The sequence below is a fragment of the Cyanistes caeruleus genome, chromosome 5 (genome assembly GCF_971803275.1).
Source record: "Cyanistes caeruleus chromosome 5, bCyaCae1.hap1.1, whole genome shotgun sequence".
NCBI classification, from domain to species: Eukaryota; Metazoa; Chordata; class Aves; order Passeriformes; family Paridae; genus Cyanistes; species Cyanistes caeruleus.
Window position 1 is genome coordinate 6,110,399 of NC_141705.1, and position 14,716 is coordinate 6,125,114.

Consider the following 14,716-nt stretch of genomic DNA (forward strand, 5'->3'; position numbering starts at 1 on the left):
AATTAGAGTGGACCAGGTCCTGACTTTTGTTGTAGTCATGAAAATCCGTAGGAGTTTGCTACATATTTACATGGCAGCATGGACCAGAGTCTGAACCAAGTGATTGATGAAAAAACCATCACTCTACTGAATCCCAGATATTGCTGTAGAAAGAGTTTTTCAAGTGAAATTTCTTAGCCTTGTTGAATCACAGAGATCAAAGATTGCAATGATTTGGCCCTGCATTTCCTGGTCCGTGCTGGGTTGTTCCCTGAGGTGCATTAACAGCTCCGATCCCAACCCTGCAGAGCACTCAAACATCTACTTTAACATGAAATGTGCCCATTTTCAGGGCTTCCCACACAATGTGTTGGCTGTATCAGTTCCCTTGGGAGGAATTATGATGGAATGATAGGAACTGGAATTAAGGGATCCATTTCCTTAGACTGTTTATAGTTGGATTATTCTGTCTTGCTTTAGTGGAGAGAGGACTGTAATCTGGTCTGTGCACTGAAAAGGTGTTTGCAAGAGGCAGCAGCAGCTTTAGTCCTGGCACCAGCCCATTTCCCACTTCTGCAGCAGTTCAGCCCCTTCACACAAAGATGTGGAGCCATAAATGTAACAGGTGGAGACACCTAAAACACAGCCTGCCCTGGGATGGGGAGTGAGAGTCTCCCAAACAGAGTCAGGCAAAGGCCTGGTGTACGATCCACGTTTTCACACAGCCACCTCCTGGCTCTGACAGCCCCTGGGGTTCTTGGCTGCTTCCCTGGAGCAGTGCACACTGCTGACTCTGCTACTTTGGGACATCTGATAGTGACCTGGGGCCCTGCAGCCTCAGATCATAAACATGGCTCTTAGAAACATACAGGAGGTCACCCTAGGCCGAGTGCTGTCCTCAAAACAGGCTCCAGCCCTGACAACATGTTTTGCTCCTCAATCTTTACCTTCTGTGGTAACAAGTTCTGTTGTCCCAGAACCCTTTCATTCACTTTAGACATTCATCTCCTTTCTCACCAGTTCCTTATGTGTGTTTGTTTTTCTGGTTAACCCCCTGCTTTATGTTTTTACTCATTCTCTTGGTGTCAGAAATCCAGTTTTTTATCATGTCATCACTATATTCACAAAAAAAGAGGAATTTCAGAGATGGGGCTCCCATAGCAGCCACTCTTCAGAGATGAGTTCTCTGCCATCCCACAACAGCAGAATGTTTCCACAAACATGGGACAAAGTCTGGCACCCCAAAGTCTGGCAGATCAATACGAGCTTGGGTTGCTCACAATACAGAAGTCCAAGGCAAGATGGGCAGGGAATGCTCCCTTCTTATTCCAGGTCTCAAGGAAAGTGCCATGTGTATTCAAGATCTGTTCTCATCAGTGGCCAGAAAAGTAGTGGAAAAGCCTGGAATAGCCCATCTTCTTCCTTTTTCCAGTTCAGTGAGACTGAAGCAAAACTGTTCCCATTTGGCTGGTTTTCAGTGTCCCATTCACAATGATGTGGAGCAGGGAAGAAGAGGGCACCATCCCAACTTCCAGTGAACTTTACAGACCTCTCAGCTGCAGGGATCAAAGCAGTATGTGCCAGTTTGGAGGCTGAGCTCTCCTCTTGATCTTCATGGAAGCAGCTTCAAGACATGGATGTGATGCTTGGACTGATGGGGAGAATGGAAAAGCCTGCAGGAGACTGTGCCTGCTTTGGAGGTGACATGGGTGGCAGAGCTCCCTGGGTATCTTTTTTGCCCTTTTTTGCCCTTTGCATCTAATTAAAGAGAGAGAGCAGTAATGAAGAAAGCAATGTATGCTGCAAAACTGTGGGATTCACAGAAGCATTATCAGACTGAAGGTTCCTTCTGTCTCCTTTTCCTGTGGAGTGTCTGGTTGTAGGATGGGAGCAGGGCATATTTTCATTATTCTATCCACTCAGCCTCAGCAGCCAGTGTCTTCTCACTGGTCACTGAGCACCCTAACTCTGGTTCTCCTCCATCCTGTCCCATTCAGAGCAGTTTTCCCTGGTGAAAGTCCCTGTCTGCTCTCAGTGGCACATGGCTGGAAATGTGTTGTTGTGCCACTCTGTAAACCTCAGTGACACCATTAAAAGAAGTCCTGACCCACTTCTACTAAGTTTGACTAAATTTTGATTTGGCTTAGGCAGGCAGCAAAGAACAGCTTCCCCATCCAAGAGGGTCTAAGCTAGGCTGCTCCTGGGTAGATCACTTCCCAAGTGGAGGGATAAAATAGTAAACCAAAATGTTTCTGTACTATTTTGCCATGTGGTCTAGAGAACATTTAATTCTCTGCACAGTGCAGTTTTCACACTACTGTTCTACATAGAAGAAAAACATTTCAGCATTATCCTGGGCCTCTCTGCAGCGTGACTATCAACATTGTCAGTACAGCTGGGGAAAAAGTCAATTTCCAGCTCTTCCTGAAAACCTGCAGTGGTGTCTTCCAGCCTGCCCATGTGAATGATGATAAAGGGGTAGAAACACAGGGTCAGTGGGCAGAGATGGTGTTCACAGGCTGCTGTCTCGAGCAGCAGCTGCATCCTGTGGGCTGAGAGCTGCTGACTTTAGTTTGGCACTGGAGAGAGCCCCAGTGACCTGCTCATGACTTGTGGTATTGCTGTAGCCAAATCATTTCCCCTCTGTCTGTTACCCAACTGAAAGAGCTGTCAAAGAATTCAGTTCTTTTGGGCTTTAAGAATCTAAATGGATTAATAAGTAAAATTAGTAAGTATTAGATGTTTAGGAACACATTGGTTTCGGTCTTTGGGGTTTAGTCTTTGGTCCAGCAGACTCTTACAGATAGGCTGACACAAGAAGCACAGAGCATTATTTCTATGTGTATTCCCACAACAAAGTATCAACCCAGTAATTCTGACTAGTACCACCTAAACAGCAAATAGTTCCACTCCTACTGTGTTTTGGAATCAAAAAAGCCCTCTCAGTTAAACAGAGAAACCTCCAGCCCTGATGGTAAGAAACTATGGAGAGCAGGAAACTTGGTCATGTTGAGTTTCCTCTTCTGTACCTCTTGCTTTGGACTGGTCATAAAAATACTGTCATTTACTCATTTACTGTCTGTATTTAGGCAGCAAATGGATTGTGTTGTGTAACACGACCAGTCCCACAAAGATTGTGACATAATTTACAAGGATAAGAACCACCAAGTGTTTGTGGTCTGTAGTTACAGGGCAATAAATTGCCTTCAGGTCCATCAGCAGAGCTAATGCTCCTCCACATTTACTCCAGAGCGACAGAAGAGAAACTTTTCCCTGCTCTGGTTTTCCAGCAAACAACCCACTAGCTGAGGGTCCATTCAATGCCTGGAGAAGCTTTTTGTGAACTTCAGTGGATCTCAGATTGAGTGATTGCCTTGACCACTCTCAGTTTCAAGTCTGTAAGTGCTACTGTTTCCCATTTCTGCGTCCCAGGCAGGTCTCTCTGTGCTTACCAGAGGACTTCAACACCCATTTGGAGCCTTCTAGAGGAAGCAGTAGATGCAGGAGCTATGGATGGAACCAGCAATTCAAGAAATTAGTTATTTTGTTTATCCCTGAGCAAACAAACAAAAAAATCTCTTTCTAGTGTCAACCTCACAAACATCAGAAGCTGTGAATTTAGTCTCAATTCCCTGTAAAATAATCAAAATAGACTTTATAATGGCTTTGTAAACAAGAGCCTTCTGATTTCTAACCCCACAGCTGCTATTATTAGAGTGTGATGTGTGACTCTTCTGTCTATTAATCTCTGGAAGATGCATGGCTTTGCAGTGAGTGATGTTTGTGTGAATCAAACTATCACTGATTTCCTCATTCCGTGTGTTCACATTTAGGCTGCAAATGGCTGTGTTAAATAGGTGAAATAAGTGTGGACATTAGGTATGAGAAGCCACCTGAGACAAACTGTGAAACAAAAGGCTCAGTGTTCTCAGATGATGAAGAGAACGATTGTGCATCCATGAACAAAAGACCCAAAAAGAAGGATCAACCCCTTGAGGTACTTCCATATTGTCAAGGCTCCTCCTTCTGACATTCCTCGATTCTTCAACTGGAATCTTCAACTGAACAAACACCTCTCTTTGGTCTAAACTCACTAAATACACTTTACTTCATGACAACAAAAGAACTAAGGGAAATGCAGGTCTCACTCTGTGATTTGCCAAAATTTTAGCAAATTATGTTATGTAGGAAATAAAACCCCTGCGGGAAATGCTGTAGGCAAAGACTCCTTGCAGATCTGGGCAGGGTGGATGGAGCCACAGCCAGCAGCTGAGATCTCTACCTGTGGGAAGCTGAGTTTGTTCCCTCCTTCCCTTGTCTCAGTGTGAGGGAGCAGAATGGTGTGGTTTGGTCAGCAGGCACAATCCTTTCTGCTGGGTTGTCCTACCTGTGGGGGCTTTCACCAAAATCTGGGCTGCTCTGTTCTAGCCATGGGAAGGTGCAGCCTCTCCAGCTACTCCCAGAGCTGTCCAGTGGCCTCCCAAAGGAGGCAGAGCTGTTCATGCCCCATTTAAGAGTTTTGGCTGTGCAGTTAATGACAGCTTTAAGAGCCACGTGGTTTCCCAAAGATCAGCCTTCTCCCAAGCTGTGGGAGGTGCTGCTCTGTGTCCCTGGGCTCCTGGTTTACAGAGAGAACTTGGAGCCAGCAGCTATGGAGTCGGGTGTTGTGTGGGATCCATCACTGCCATGCATAGCAGCTTTGCTCCTCACCTCTGCCCCAGCTGTGCTTTCTGGGCACAGCCATCCCATCCAGATCTGTTGTGCTGTTGGGGATTCACCGTGGAGAACTGGGGTAAGATTCCAGGCTTGGAAGATGGGGTGAAATGTTGGATTAATCCCATCTCTGTGAGAAACTACTTTGGTTTATGGTCAAGCTGGAAAAAAATAGAGATTTAGGTGGAGTCTGAACAAAACCTCACTGTGCTTCAGTCCCTTGTCTATATGAATATTTATACCTTGCTGCATCATGGGAATGCAGAAACATGGCACAGTCTTGGGTTTGAAAGTCCTATAAAACAGAAATTACAAAGTCCTCTCTTTGGTCCTGTCGGGCTCTTACAGGTAAATACAGGTTAATGCTATTAAGAAAACGAGGCTTTGGATATTTATGTAACTGGAATAGAAGAGCCTACCACACCTTGCAGTGTTAGTTGATGCTCCACACTGAGAATCCATGCTCTGTTACAACATCTGATAGCTGTTTCTTGTTGTTAATCTCATGAGACACAATGCCACACCAGAACTCTTCTGAAAGAAGAAGACACTGCAGATTGGGGCTTTTCCTTTCATTTGTTTAGCCTAACTAATGTCTGTCTGAGTCTGGAGAACAGGGTTAACCACAGGAAACCAAATTCATGGAGTTGGTCTGCCTCCTCCTGGGCAGTCAGGGCTTCTTGTAAAACTCTGCACCAGCTGACTACAAGGCAGAATTCCAATAGCTGGTTTCTAAAATAATTTCAACAGATTTTGTCTGGCCTCTTTCCCAAGTGAGCAGGTGATTTTAAGGACCTGCCTTAAAATTCTTAAAATTCTACCTCGTGAGAATTATAGGCCCAATGTGTTTCACCTTGAGAAACCCTACAGCTTTGTAATGCTGTGAGCTGTACCCTCCGAGGAGCTGTGGAGGGGTTGGACAGGGCAGGATGGGCTGGGAGACACCAGAGCTGGATCCCTGCCACCAGTTTGATCTCCAGATCCATGAGCTGCTGCAAATGACACCAGTTTGACCTGGCTCTTTCAACTGTTATTAGCAATCTTTAGCCACACCTCTAACCAAGCACCAGAGTGGAAGGTGTTGATGTAACCTGGGTATACAACAGGTTCCTTAAAGAGATTAGTCCTCATCTGGCCATTCATTACTGATCTTCAGGGCCAAAACTTCTGCATTATTTCATGTGTGGAACGGGATCCTTGTCACAGAGGTCCCATAAAGATGGGTGAGTTGTAAGGAAAGAAAAGATTTTTTCTGCTATGCCTCTAACATCTTGTCTTGCTTTTCTGCAGGCACCGCCTAGGACCCTTAGACCTCGCTTCAGGAAGAAAAGTACCTCGTCCTCTGCCACTGAAACAATGTGAGTGCAATGAGCCGATAGCACCAATATCCACAGAATGTCTCTCTTCTGCCTTAAAGAGCTACTCATTCATAACATAGGAAACAGCAGTGGGATGGATGTGCTTTGATGTACAGCACTGTAGACATGGCCTTTCTCCCTCCTCTCTCCGCACCCTTCTGTGACACGCTGCTGGTGTTTGTCCCTGACGTGGGTAGGACAGTCTGGCAGGCACCTGCAGGTGAGGGGTCCTGGTTTGGTTTGCAGAGTATGCACCCACCCACAGTGTACATTTACAGTTTCATTTGTGTCTGCATAGCTCTTGCTCTGTGAATGCCCAGTGGAAACAACAATAATCAGTTATTCATGATGCTACATTGACAGCGTATTTATTTATGGCTTTATCATGGATGAAGTGGATTTGCAGAACCTATGGATTTCTCTTTCCTCCCTTCCTCCTCAAGACTGTGAATGATGTAACAAATGTCAAAGTACTTTGACTATACAAAATGTCCAAGATTTGTTAGCAAAAGCTGAGCTGTAATTGTGTTTTTCTGCAAGTAAATCACATGCTCTGAGAAAATCATTGTGCTAAACCCACAGAGACAGAACCACTTACAGAAGATGAGGAAGTGATGTGCAAGAGAAAAAAAAATGGTTCCAGTGATGTAATGAAGGGGGAGTCCTAATTTTGATCAGCCTGAGCCAGGAGAGTATTTTGTGGAAAATGATGTGTAGAAGAGCTAAATCCCACCATTTGTGGCCAATGTTCTACTGAGAGTTGTAAAGTGTGAGCAAGCCAGGTTTGAGCAAGCTGCAGCAACAGAAATTAGAATTGCTTTAGTGATGCATTTCCAGGGGAAAGCACACCTTTCTCCCCTTCTGCAACAGTGCCAGTCCCAGCATTCTGCTCTGCTGCTGAGGGTGCTTGCATGAGCAGAGGAGGGTGCTGGGTCTGAGCTGCTTTTTGAAGCCTGGAGTTTGGTTAGAACCACAAGAACCAGATGGAGTGATGTATTTGTATCCATATATAAATGAGAAATATTAAAGAAGAGGAAGACATGGTAGGGTTTGTGTATTTGTGCTTCAAGTTGGTGTCTCTTGTAAGTGTTGAGCATGTGAGATTCACACATAAGTTAATTACGTGACCCTTTGTGTTTGCTCTCAGACCTGTCACATAGACTAGCAAAGCATTTAGCATTATGTAGGATGTGCCATCACCAGTGGATCAGCACAGGGGATCGATGGTGTCACTGTTCATCTGGCTCAGGTGCAGCAGCCCAGGGTGCCAACATCCAGCTGGAGTGTGCCAGGCTCAGAGATAACTCTGAAGTGGCCTTTGAAACCATTTCTCTGCTGGGCATGCATCCATATCCCAGCTGCCCATCTGGTGGATCCTTGGGGTCACCCCCACAGCTTCCTACATGTGTGGGAAAGAAAGAAATAAATTAACGCACACACAGAAATGTTTATCTGACCTGGCTCGGAAATGGAAAAAGCAAGCAGGTATTTCCTGTGTCTGCCACAGTATTTGGCCTCATTACCTGAGAATTTTATTTCCTTTACATGTGCTGATTCAGTCATATTTTGCAAATTTTAAAAAAATTCTTCAGAAAGTAAATTAAAAAAAAACCAAACAAACCTGTCTAAAGAGCAGTTACAGAACAGTCGGTCCCTGGAAGATACTCAGCAAAAGCTTTGAGAAGCTAAGCTTATATATTTTACTTCTAAGCAGCTTTAGAGTTTATTTGATTTCTTTTGGCTAACATTAAAAAGAAATAGGAAAACTGCCTGCACTGTTAGCAGAAAATAAAATCCTGTTGCAAGCAAGCCATGTTTCCCTGCTATGCAATGGGCTGCTGTAAGAAAAAAGAAGCTGACAAGTTTGCACTCACTTATGCCAAATAACCCCAACAACGTAGAACTGCATAACATCTGACAAGTTCTAGTCTCAGACACGCCGTATTAACATTGATTCTCACTAAAACTATTTAATGTGCGTCTAATCTGCTGTTTTACTGTAAACTTGACTGTTTAGCATTTCTTAAGTGCTGAGGTGAAATGTTGACAAGGGAGTTGCCTTATATCTCTCAAAACATTCACTGTATAAATGAGAAAAATAAACCTTTTCATATCTCTGGAAAAGAAGAAATGTATTATCAACGGAGCTGTATATTTGTGTATAAATAGACAGACATGTGAATGCCTGACCTCGTGCACTCGTGCTCCTTGTGCTCCAGTGTTCTGTACAGACGAGAACGGCCACTCGCTTTGATTCCTCACCTTCCTCGCACAGGTTGTTTACAGGGGCTGCCCCAAGTCTGTCAGTTCAGAGTTAGGGCTGCGTGCGTTCATTCCGGATAAACGCCACCCGAGAAGTCTTTTGTTCCAGCTTTTCTCTGGAGCCTCTGCCAAAGCGAGCACGGTTCGGTGACTCGACTTCCTGCGCTGCTGCTGACCCCTCCTGGCAAAGCAGGGTGTGCAGAACCCGGCACGGGAGAGGAGGCAGGGATGGATGGATGGATGGATGGGTGGATGGATGGATGGATGGATGATGGATGGATGATGGATGGAGGATGGATGGATGGATGGATGGATGGATGGATGGATGGATGGATGGATGGATGGATGGATGGATGATGGATGGATGGATGATGGATGGAGGATGGATGGATGGATGGATGGATGGATGGATGGATGATGGATGGATGGATGGATGATGGATGGATGGATGGATGGATGGATGGATGGATGGATGGAAGGGTGGAAGGATGGATGGAAGGATGGATGGATGGATGATGGATGGATGATGGATGGATGATGGATGGATGGATGATGGATGGATGATGGATGGATGATGGATGGATGGATGGATGGATGGATGGATGGATGGATGGATGGATGGATGGATGATGGATGGATGATGGATGGATGATGGATGGATGGATGGATGATGGATGGATGGATGATGGATGGATGATGGATGGATGGATGATGGATGGATGATAGATGGATGGATGGATGGATGGATGATGGATGGATGATGGATGGATGGATGGATGGATGGATGGATGGATGGATGATGGATGGATGGATGATGGATGGATGATGGATGGATGGATGGATGGATGGATGATGGATGGATGATGGATGGATGGATGATGGATGGATGGATGGATGGATGGATGGATGGATGGATGAATGGATGGATGGATGGATGGATGGATGGATAGATGGATGCTTCCTAGGCATGTGTTGGAAAGGAGCAGTTCTCAGCTCCCATATCAGGGAGGGCTATGAGATTGGAACTCTGAAGAGAACAGGCCAGCTCTAGGAAGTGGCCTTTACCCATCCCAAGGCTCCAATGAAACATGCATTATTTTAAGAATGTAAAATTGAGGCTGAGGGGAAGGAAACTGCAGCTGGAGATGGTCTGTGGTAAACAAGCCTGTGAATGACCTCCCCAATTTACCATAAACTCACTCTCTTATGAAGAGAATAAGCCTGGAGCAGCCCAGTGCAGCCCTCTGTGCCTCCTCTCCTGCTGTAAGGGTCAGTGTCAGTGCAGCTCCAGTGGTCATCAACTGCTGAATCAGGATCCCATCAAAAACAAGACAGACTTCACGTGTGTCCTTGTCATCCTGGAATGAATCAGCCCAAAAACCTTGTGGAAGTGCAAACCCAGCACAGAAGGAAAGAAAATCAGGCAGTTTATTCCTGCTAGGAGGGAGAAAGCCACTTGGAGAGAGATGATGCTCCTTCTGTAAACAACCTGCTGCCTCTGGCTGCTGGCAAGTCCTCGTGTTGTGATGAACCCTTGTGCTCCTCACCCACAGTCTCCCTTTTGCTGTTAGTTTCAGGTACCTGTTTTGCATCCAGCACATTTGAACTAGCAGAGAACACGTTGGGATTTGCATTTAGACAAACTATTTAAGGCTCATAATTGTGCACTTGGTGTGATTTCTTTCCTGTGATGGGTAGAAAAGGTCTGTGATACAATGGTACACTTGATGCCTCACAAGGACGGCCATTACAACAGTATTCCAAAGGTTGATGTTTTGCTGGTTTTGTTATACTGCTTGATATACATCTTGAATAAAGTCTTAATCTTTTCTTTATTAAAAACAAAAACAAAAACATCTTTAGTCTGTTCAATGTATCTGGCAGGCCAGAATAATCACTTTGATTGCTGTATTATTTTTATCTGAATTCTGGCTGACTGTATATAGATGTATTCACTAAGTGCTGCATGTCCTTCAGAACTTTCTGTATCATGAACTGGAAAAAGAACAAAATACAGCTACTGAACACTCTGAGTAACTAGTGAATTCATTGCAATGCTACAGCCTTGTACAGCAAACCCCCTCTGCTATACAGGCTACCAGGGACTGTCTGCTCAAAAACGGGTTATCAGGGAATGCTAAAGTACTGCTTTCATATCCTTTCTGGAGTATCAGCTTTGTAGAGAAAACATCTGATCCAACCCTTAGCAAAAACAGGGTTTTTGCTAGTTTGCTAGTTGATCTGCTCGCTCCAAACAGCCCCCATGATAAATCCCTGGGTTTGGTCCATTTATGTGTGACCAGGAACGTGCAGTGCAAGGTGTAGTTAGGCTTAAAGGAAAAATAAACAAATTACTCTGACTTGTCTGCCTAAGGATGTCATGTAGGACACAAAGAATAGATTTGGCTACTCAAAAATCAACAGATGACACAAAATGTGAGTCCTGCAATGACAGATGGGGGCCAGTACACTTTAAAATTAGTTATAAAACCAGCATGTAGCTGTGAAACTCTGATTTGTGTTGGCTTTTTTCCCTACACTTTCTAGCAGGGACACAAGGCAAGTGTGTTATTGTGACAGGCAACAATGCTGAGATGGGTTCTGCTCTCCCCTGTCCTCTTCCCCAGAAGACTCCATTCAGTGAGCCACCAGTAACTATGGATACACAAAAATAAGATTATGGGGTTATTTAAACATACTTATTTTAAAAAAATAAGACTAAATATGTTGAATTTTTCACTTTTGGTGCTGTTTAGTGTGTTCCTCCATGTCAGACAACCACAGGAAACAACCAGACATCAGAATGTGTGGGTGACCAGACTGACCTCTGCTAAGTAAAACACAAACTGCAGTTGAAGATAAATTCGAGTTTTCCTTTATTGTGGTCATTGATTCCCATAATTCTGCTCAGATGATATGCACATGTTTATTTAAAAAAAGTACAGGCATTAGAGATGTACATTCCAAAATCCAGACCATGCCACATGACCACACCCCCTTTCCTAGAGATGTGCAAACCCAAGATTTCTACACACGAAGATTTGTGCGGTCGTGGTACTTCTGGAAGGGATCATCAATGTACCAGTTCCTCCTTTTCCAGAAGGAAGTGGTCATTTTATCCAGGAGTTTACACTGTGTCCTCGTGCACAACACTAACTCCCTCAAACGCTTCTTCCGGGCAGCTGACTTCTTCCACAACCTCTTCTTATAACCAGACTGTCAGGAGAAAACACACACAAAAAACCCCATTTCTTAGCAGGTCACTGCAAATACACAAACACAGCCACACTGCTCAGCAAACCTAGACAAATCCCCCACTTTCAGGAAAACAGGAGTCTCTCCACAGAGCTTTTTTTAACTTCCACACCAACCATTGTCTCTCCCAAGGAAGGTAAACAATTACACTTTACACCGACTGTAAAGAACAGGCTCTCATTATCCAAAAAATCTCACCTTTCTCCTAACCCAGAGGCCATTGTGCAACCGGAGGAACCTTTTGACCACAGATTTCACACTTTTCCTCTTTCCTTTCCGTAAGCTGCAGTAGGTGAGGGTCCTCGCTGGCTGCTGGAGTAAGCTTGGAAGTAAAGGTGTGACACTGAAAAAAAACCAAACCAACCCCAAATCAGGGAGGAAAACAGAACAGGAATGAAACACCTTTTTCTAAAAGTAATCATTGCCTTTATCACACATACACGCATAGAGAGATCAGAAGGGCTGTGGCTTGTTTGAAGGGTAACAAGGATTCCTCTAATATTACAGCACAGCACCTAATGGGTGTAGGATACCAACTGCAGGGCTGGACTCAAACTCATTGTTCCACACAGAGCTTTTTTTTTTTTTAAATCTACTAAAAGCAGTCAAACACTCAGAAGCCAATATTCCGCTGTTACTTGGATTCAGAAATTACTTTTAGAATATTAATCACAAAATAGTTTGAGTTGCAAGGGACCTTGTAACTAGTCCAACACCCCCCAGCAGCAAGAGAAACAGTAGTGAGTACAAGCCTAATTGTAAAATATGGCTGCAAAGAATATCCTAATTTGCCTCCTACTCCAAGCATTAATGGTGACTGAAGTGAGAGGCTCTGGGGCTAACACAGACCCATTGCAGAGTGCCAAGGTGCCCAAGAGTGTCAGACTGCAGTTTATACATTATACATGTGTGCATCTGTCTGTCTATCTATCTATCTATCTATCTATCTATCTATCTATCTATCTATCTATCTATCTATCTATCCATCTATCTATCTTATCTATCTATCTTATATATAAATATATATGGGGGATGGGGTTAATCTCTTCTCCCAGGAAACAAACAACGGGACAAGAGAAAATGGCCCCAAGTTTTGCCAGGGGAGATTTAGATTGACTTTAGGGAAAACTTTCTTCACAGAAGCAGTTGTAAAGCACTGGCACAGGCTGCCCAGGGCAATGGTAAAGTCACCATCCCTGGAGGGATGTAAAATCTGTGCTGATGTGGCACTTGGGGACATGATTTAGTGGTGGCCTTGGCAATGCCGGTCTAAGGGTTGGGCTTGATGATCTTAGAGGCAGTTTCCAACCTATGATTCTATAATATTTATATCTGTATCTGTTCAACATATATACTACACATATTGTATATGTTATATGAAATAGCGTTGTATCATTAAATATAAAACATAATATGTTAATATATTATATATATAATTATATATATATTAACAATATAACATTAATACACACAACAATAAATTATATATTATATATGTTATAGGCTACATAAATTCAGTGTATTAAATATTATGTAATATACATGCAGTAGAATAAAATGTATGTTCTTAAATGTATTTATGCATAAATACATTTTAATATAAATGCATTTTAAATTATTTCTATTAAACAATACAATACATACAAAACATATAAGGTATACAAATAAAAACATATATTAAGTACATATATATAACACATATAGAAACTCCTCAATATATATCTGAAACCCTTTTTAAGAGTTTTTTGCACCAGGGAGAAGCCGCGCACCTGCTGAGCACCGAGGGGGTCCCTGCCCGGGGCCGGTTCTCGCCGAGCAGCCGCGGGGTCCAGAGCGGGGCCGGGGCCGCTGCGTGCCCGACGCAGCGAGCGGAGGGGCCGCAGAGCGGGAGCGCGCGGGGGGCCCAGCGCCGCAAGATCCCTGCGGGAACACGGGGAAGCCTCAGCACAAACGTCCCAGCCAGACACCCCCAGCCCCAGCACCGAAACCACCCCGACACCGCCCCGGTACCGACCCGCCAGGGCCCCGCGCGCCGCCGCCGCCGCCGCCATGGCCACGCTGCGCCGGGCGGGGCCGCGCCGGGTCCCGCCCACGGGGCTGCGGCCACACCGGCCCCGGGACCCCGCACCGGCCCGGGATCCCTCAGCTGCCCCGGGATCCCGCACCTGCCCCGGGACCCCGCACCGGCCCCGGGACCCCGCACCGGCCCCGGGATCCCGCACCTGCCCCGGGACCCCGCACCGGCCCCGGGACCCCGCACCGGCCCCGGGACCCCGCACCTGCCCGGGATCCCGCACCTGCCCCGGGACCCCGCACAGCCCCGGAATCTCACACCGGCCCCGGGACCCCGCACAGCCCCGGAATCTCACACCGGCCCGGGACCCCGCACCGGCCCCGAGATCTCACACCGGCCCGGGATCCCGAACCGGCCCGCTCCCGCTCCTTCCCCCCGAGCAGCCGTCACCTCTGGTGACCGGCACACACTGACCCTCTGCCCCAGGGGCTTTGCAGCCTGTTACCAAAGTCCCCTAAAAACCCCACCAAGAGGATTTAACTCATTGTGGACATTATTGATGTATTATGATTTTTTTTTCTCTTCAGGAGTCTGGCCGGACTGGTTGAAGGATGAGATAAAAATGACTTCTGAGAGCACTGAACCAGAGGTTTATGAGCGATCTGTAAAAGATTACAGCCGTGAATTGTTGATAAATGCTATAAAATGTGCTGTGTTACATTCAGACTGGAGGGACTGGAGCATCTCTTTCCTGAGGAAAGGCTGAGAGAGCTGGGGATGTTCAGCCTCGGGAAGAGACGCCTGAGGGGACGCGATCAATGTCCATCAGTGCCTGAATTTATTTGCATCCTGTCAGTGCTCAGAGCAGGGGTCAGGCTCTGCTCGGTGCTGCTGCGCAATGGGATAAGAGGGAATGGGCAGAAGTTGATGATGCCCAGGAAGTTTCACCTGAACACGAGGAAGAACTTCCCAGTGCAGTGACCGAGCACCGGGGCAGATTGCCCAGAGAGGGCGTTGCAGTCCCCTCACTGGAGATATTCCAGAGCTGTCTCGTTGCAATCCTCTGCCATGTACTCTAGGATGACCCTACTTAAGCAGGGAGGTTGAATCAGATGACCAATTGTGGTTCTTTCCA

At 45.6% G+C, this 14,716-nt stretch overlaps 2 protein-coding genes and 1 long non-coding RNA gene across 11 annotated transcripts in view; 2 read left to right on the plus strand and 1 right to left on the minus strand.

Moving 5' to 3' along the window:
- REEP1 (receptor accessory protein 1) overlaps positions 1 to 7,094 on the plus strand; it is a 64,139-nt gene extending 57,045 nt beyond the window's left edge. For all 9 annotated transcript variants that reach the window (XM_086891409.1, XM_023925693.2, XM_023925691.2 and 6 more), the window contains 2 exons: positions 3,837 to 3,976; positions 5,983 to 7,094. In XM_086891409.1, coding sequence (XP_086747535.1) covers positions 3,837 to 3,976; positions 5,983 to 6,054 — 212 coding nt within the window. In that variant the 3' untranslated portion in view covers positions 6,055 to 7,094. The remainder of the gene's footprint in view (positions 1 to 3,836; positions 3,977 to 5,982) is intronic.
- Positions 7,095 to 11,171: 4,077 nt separating this feature from the next.
- On the minus strand, positions 11,172 to 13,649 carry MRPL35 (mitochondrial ribosomal protein L35). Its single transcript, XM_086891416.1, has 4 exons — positions 13,582 to 13,649; positions 13,337 to 13,487; positions 11,766 to 11,910; positions 11,172 to 11,528 (listed from the first exon to the last, which is right to left on the minus strand). The coding sequence occupies exons 1-4, from the start codon at positions 13,616 to 13,618 to the stop codon at positions 11,340 to 11,342; spliced, it is 522 nt and encodes a 173-aa protein (XP_086747542.1). The 5' UTR covers positions 13,619 to 13,649; the 3' UTR covers positions 11,172 to 11,339.
- On the plus strand, positions 13,519 to 14,305 carry LOC147652894 (uncharacterized). Its single transcript, XR_015287506.1, has 2 exons — positions 13,519 to 13,573; positions 14,169 to 14,305. It is a non-coding gene; the product is annotated as an uncharacterized LOC147652894 (long non-coding RNA).
- The last annotated feature ends 411 nt before the right edge of the window (positions 14,306 to 14,716 follow it).

Excerpts from the sequence above, each read along its gene's own strand:
- MRPL35 (XM_086891416.1), bottom strand. The coding sequence starts at position 13,618 with ATGGCGGCGGCGGCGGCGGCGCGCGGGGCCCTGGCGG. Across the intron at positions 13,488-13,581 it reads GGCGCGCGGGGCCCTGGCGG|GGATCTTGCGGCGCTGGGCC; the intron begins GTCGGTACCGGG and ends GTGTTCCCGCAG. Across the intron at positions 11,529-11,765 it reads GCCTCTGGGTTAGGAGAAAG|TCTGGTTATAAGAAGAGGTT; the intron begins GTGAGATTTTTT and ends TTCTCCTGACAG.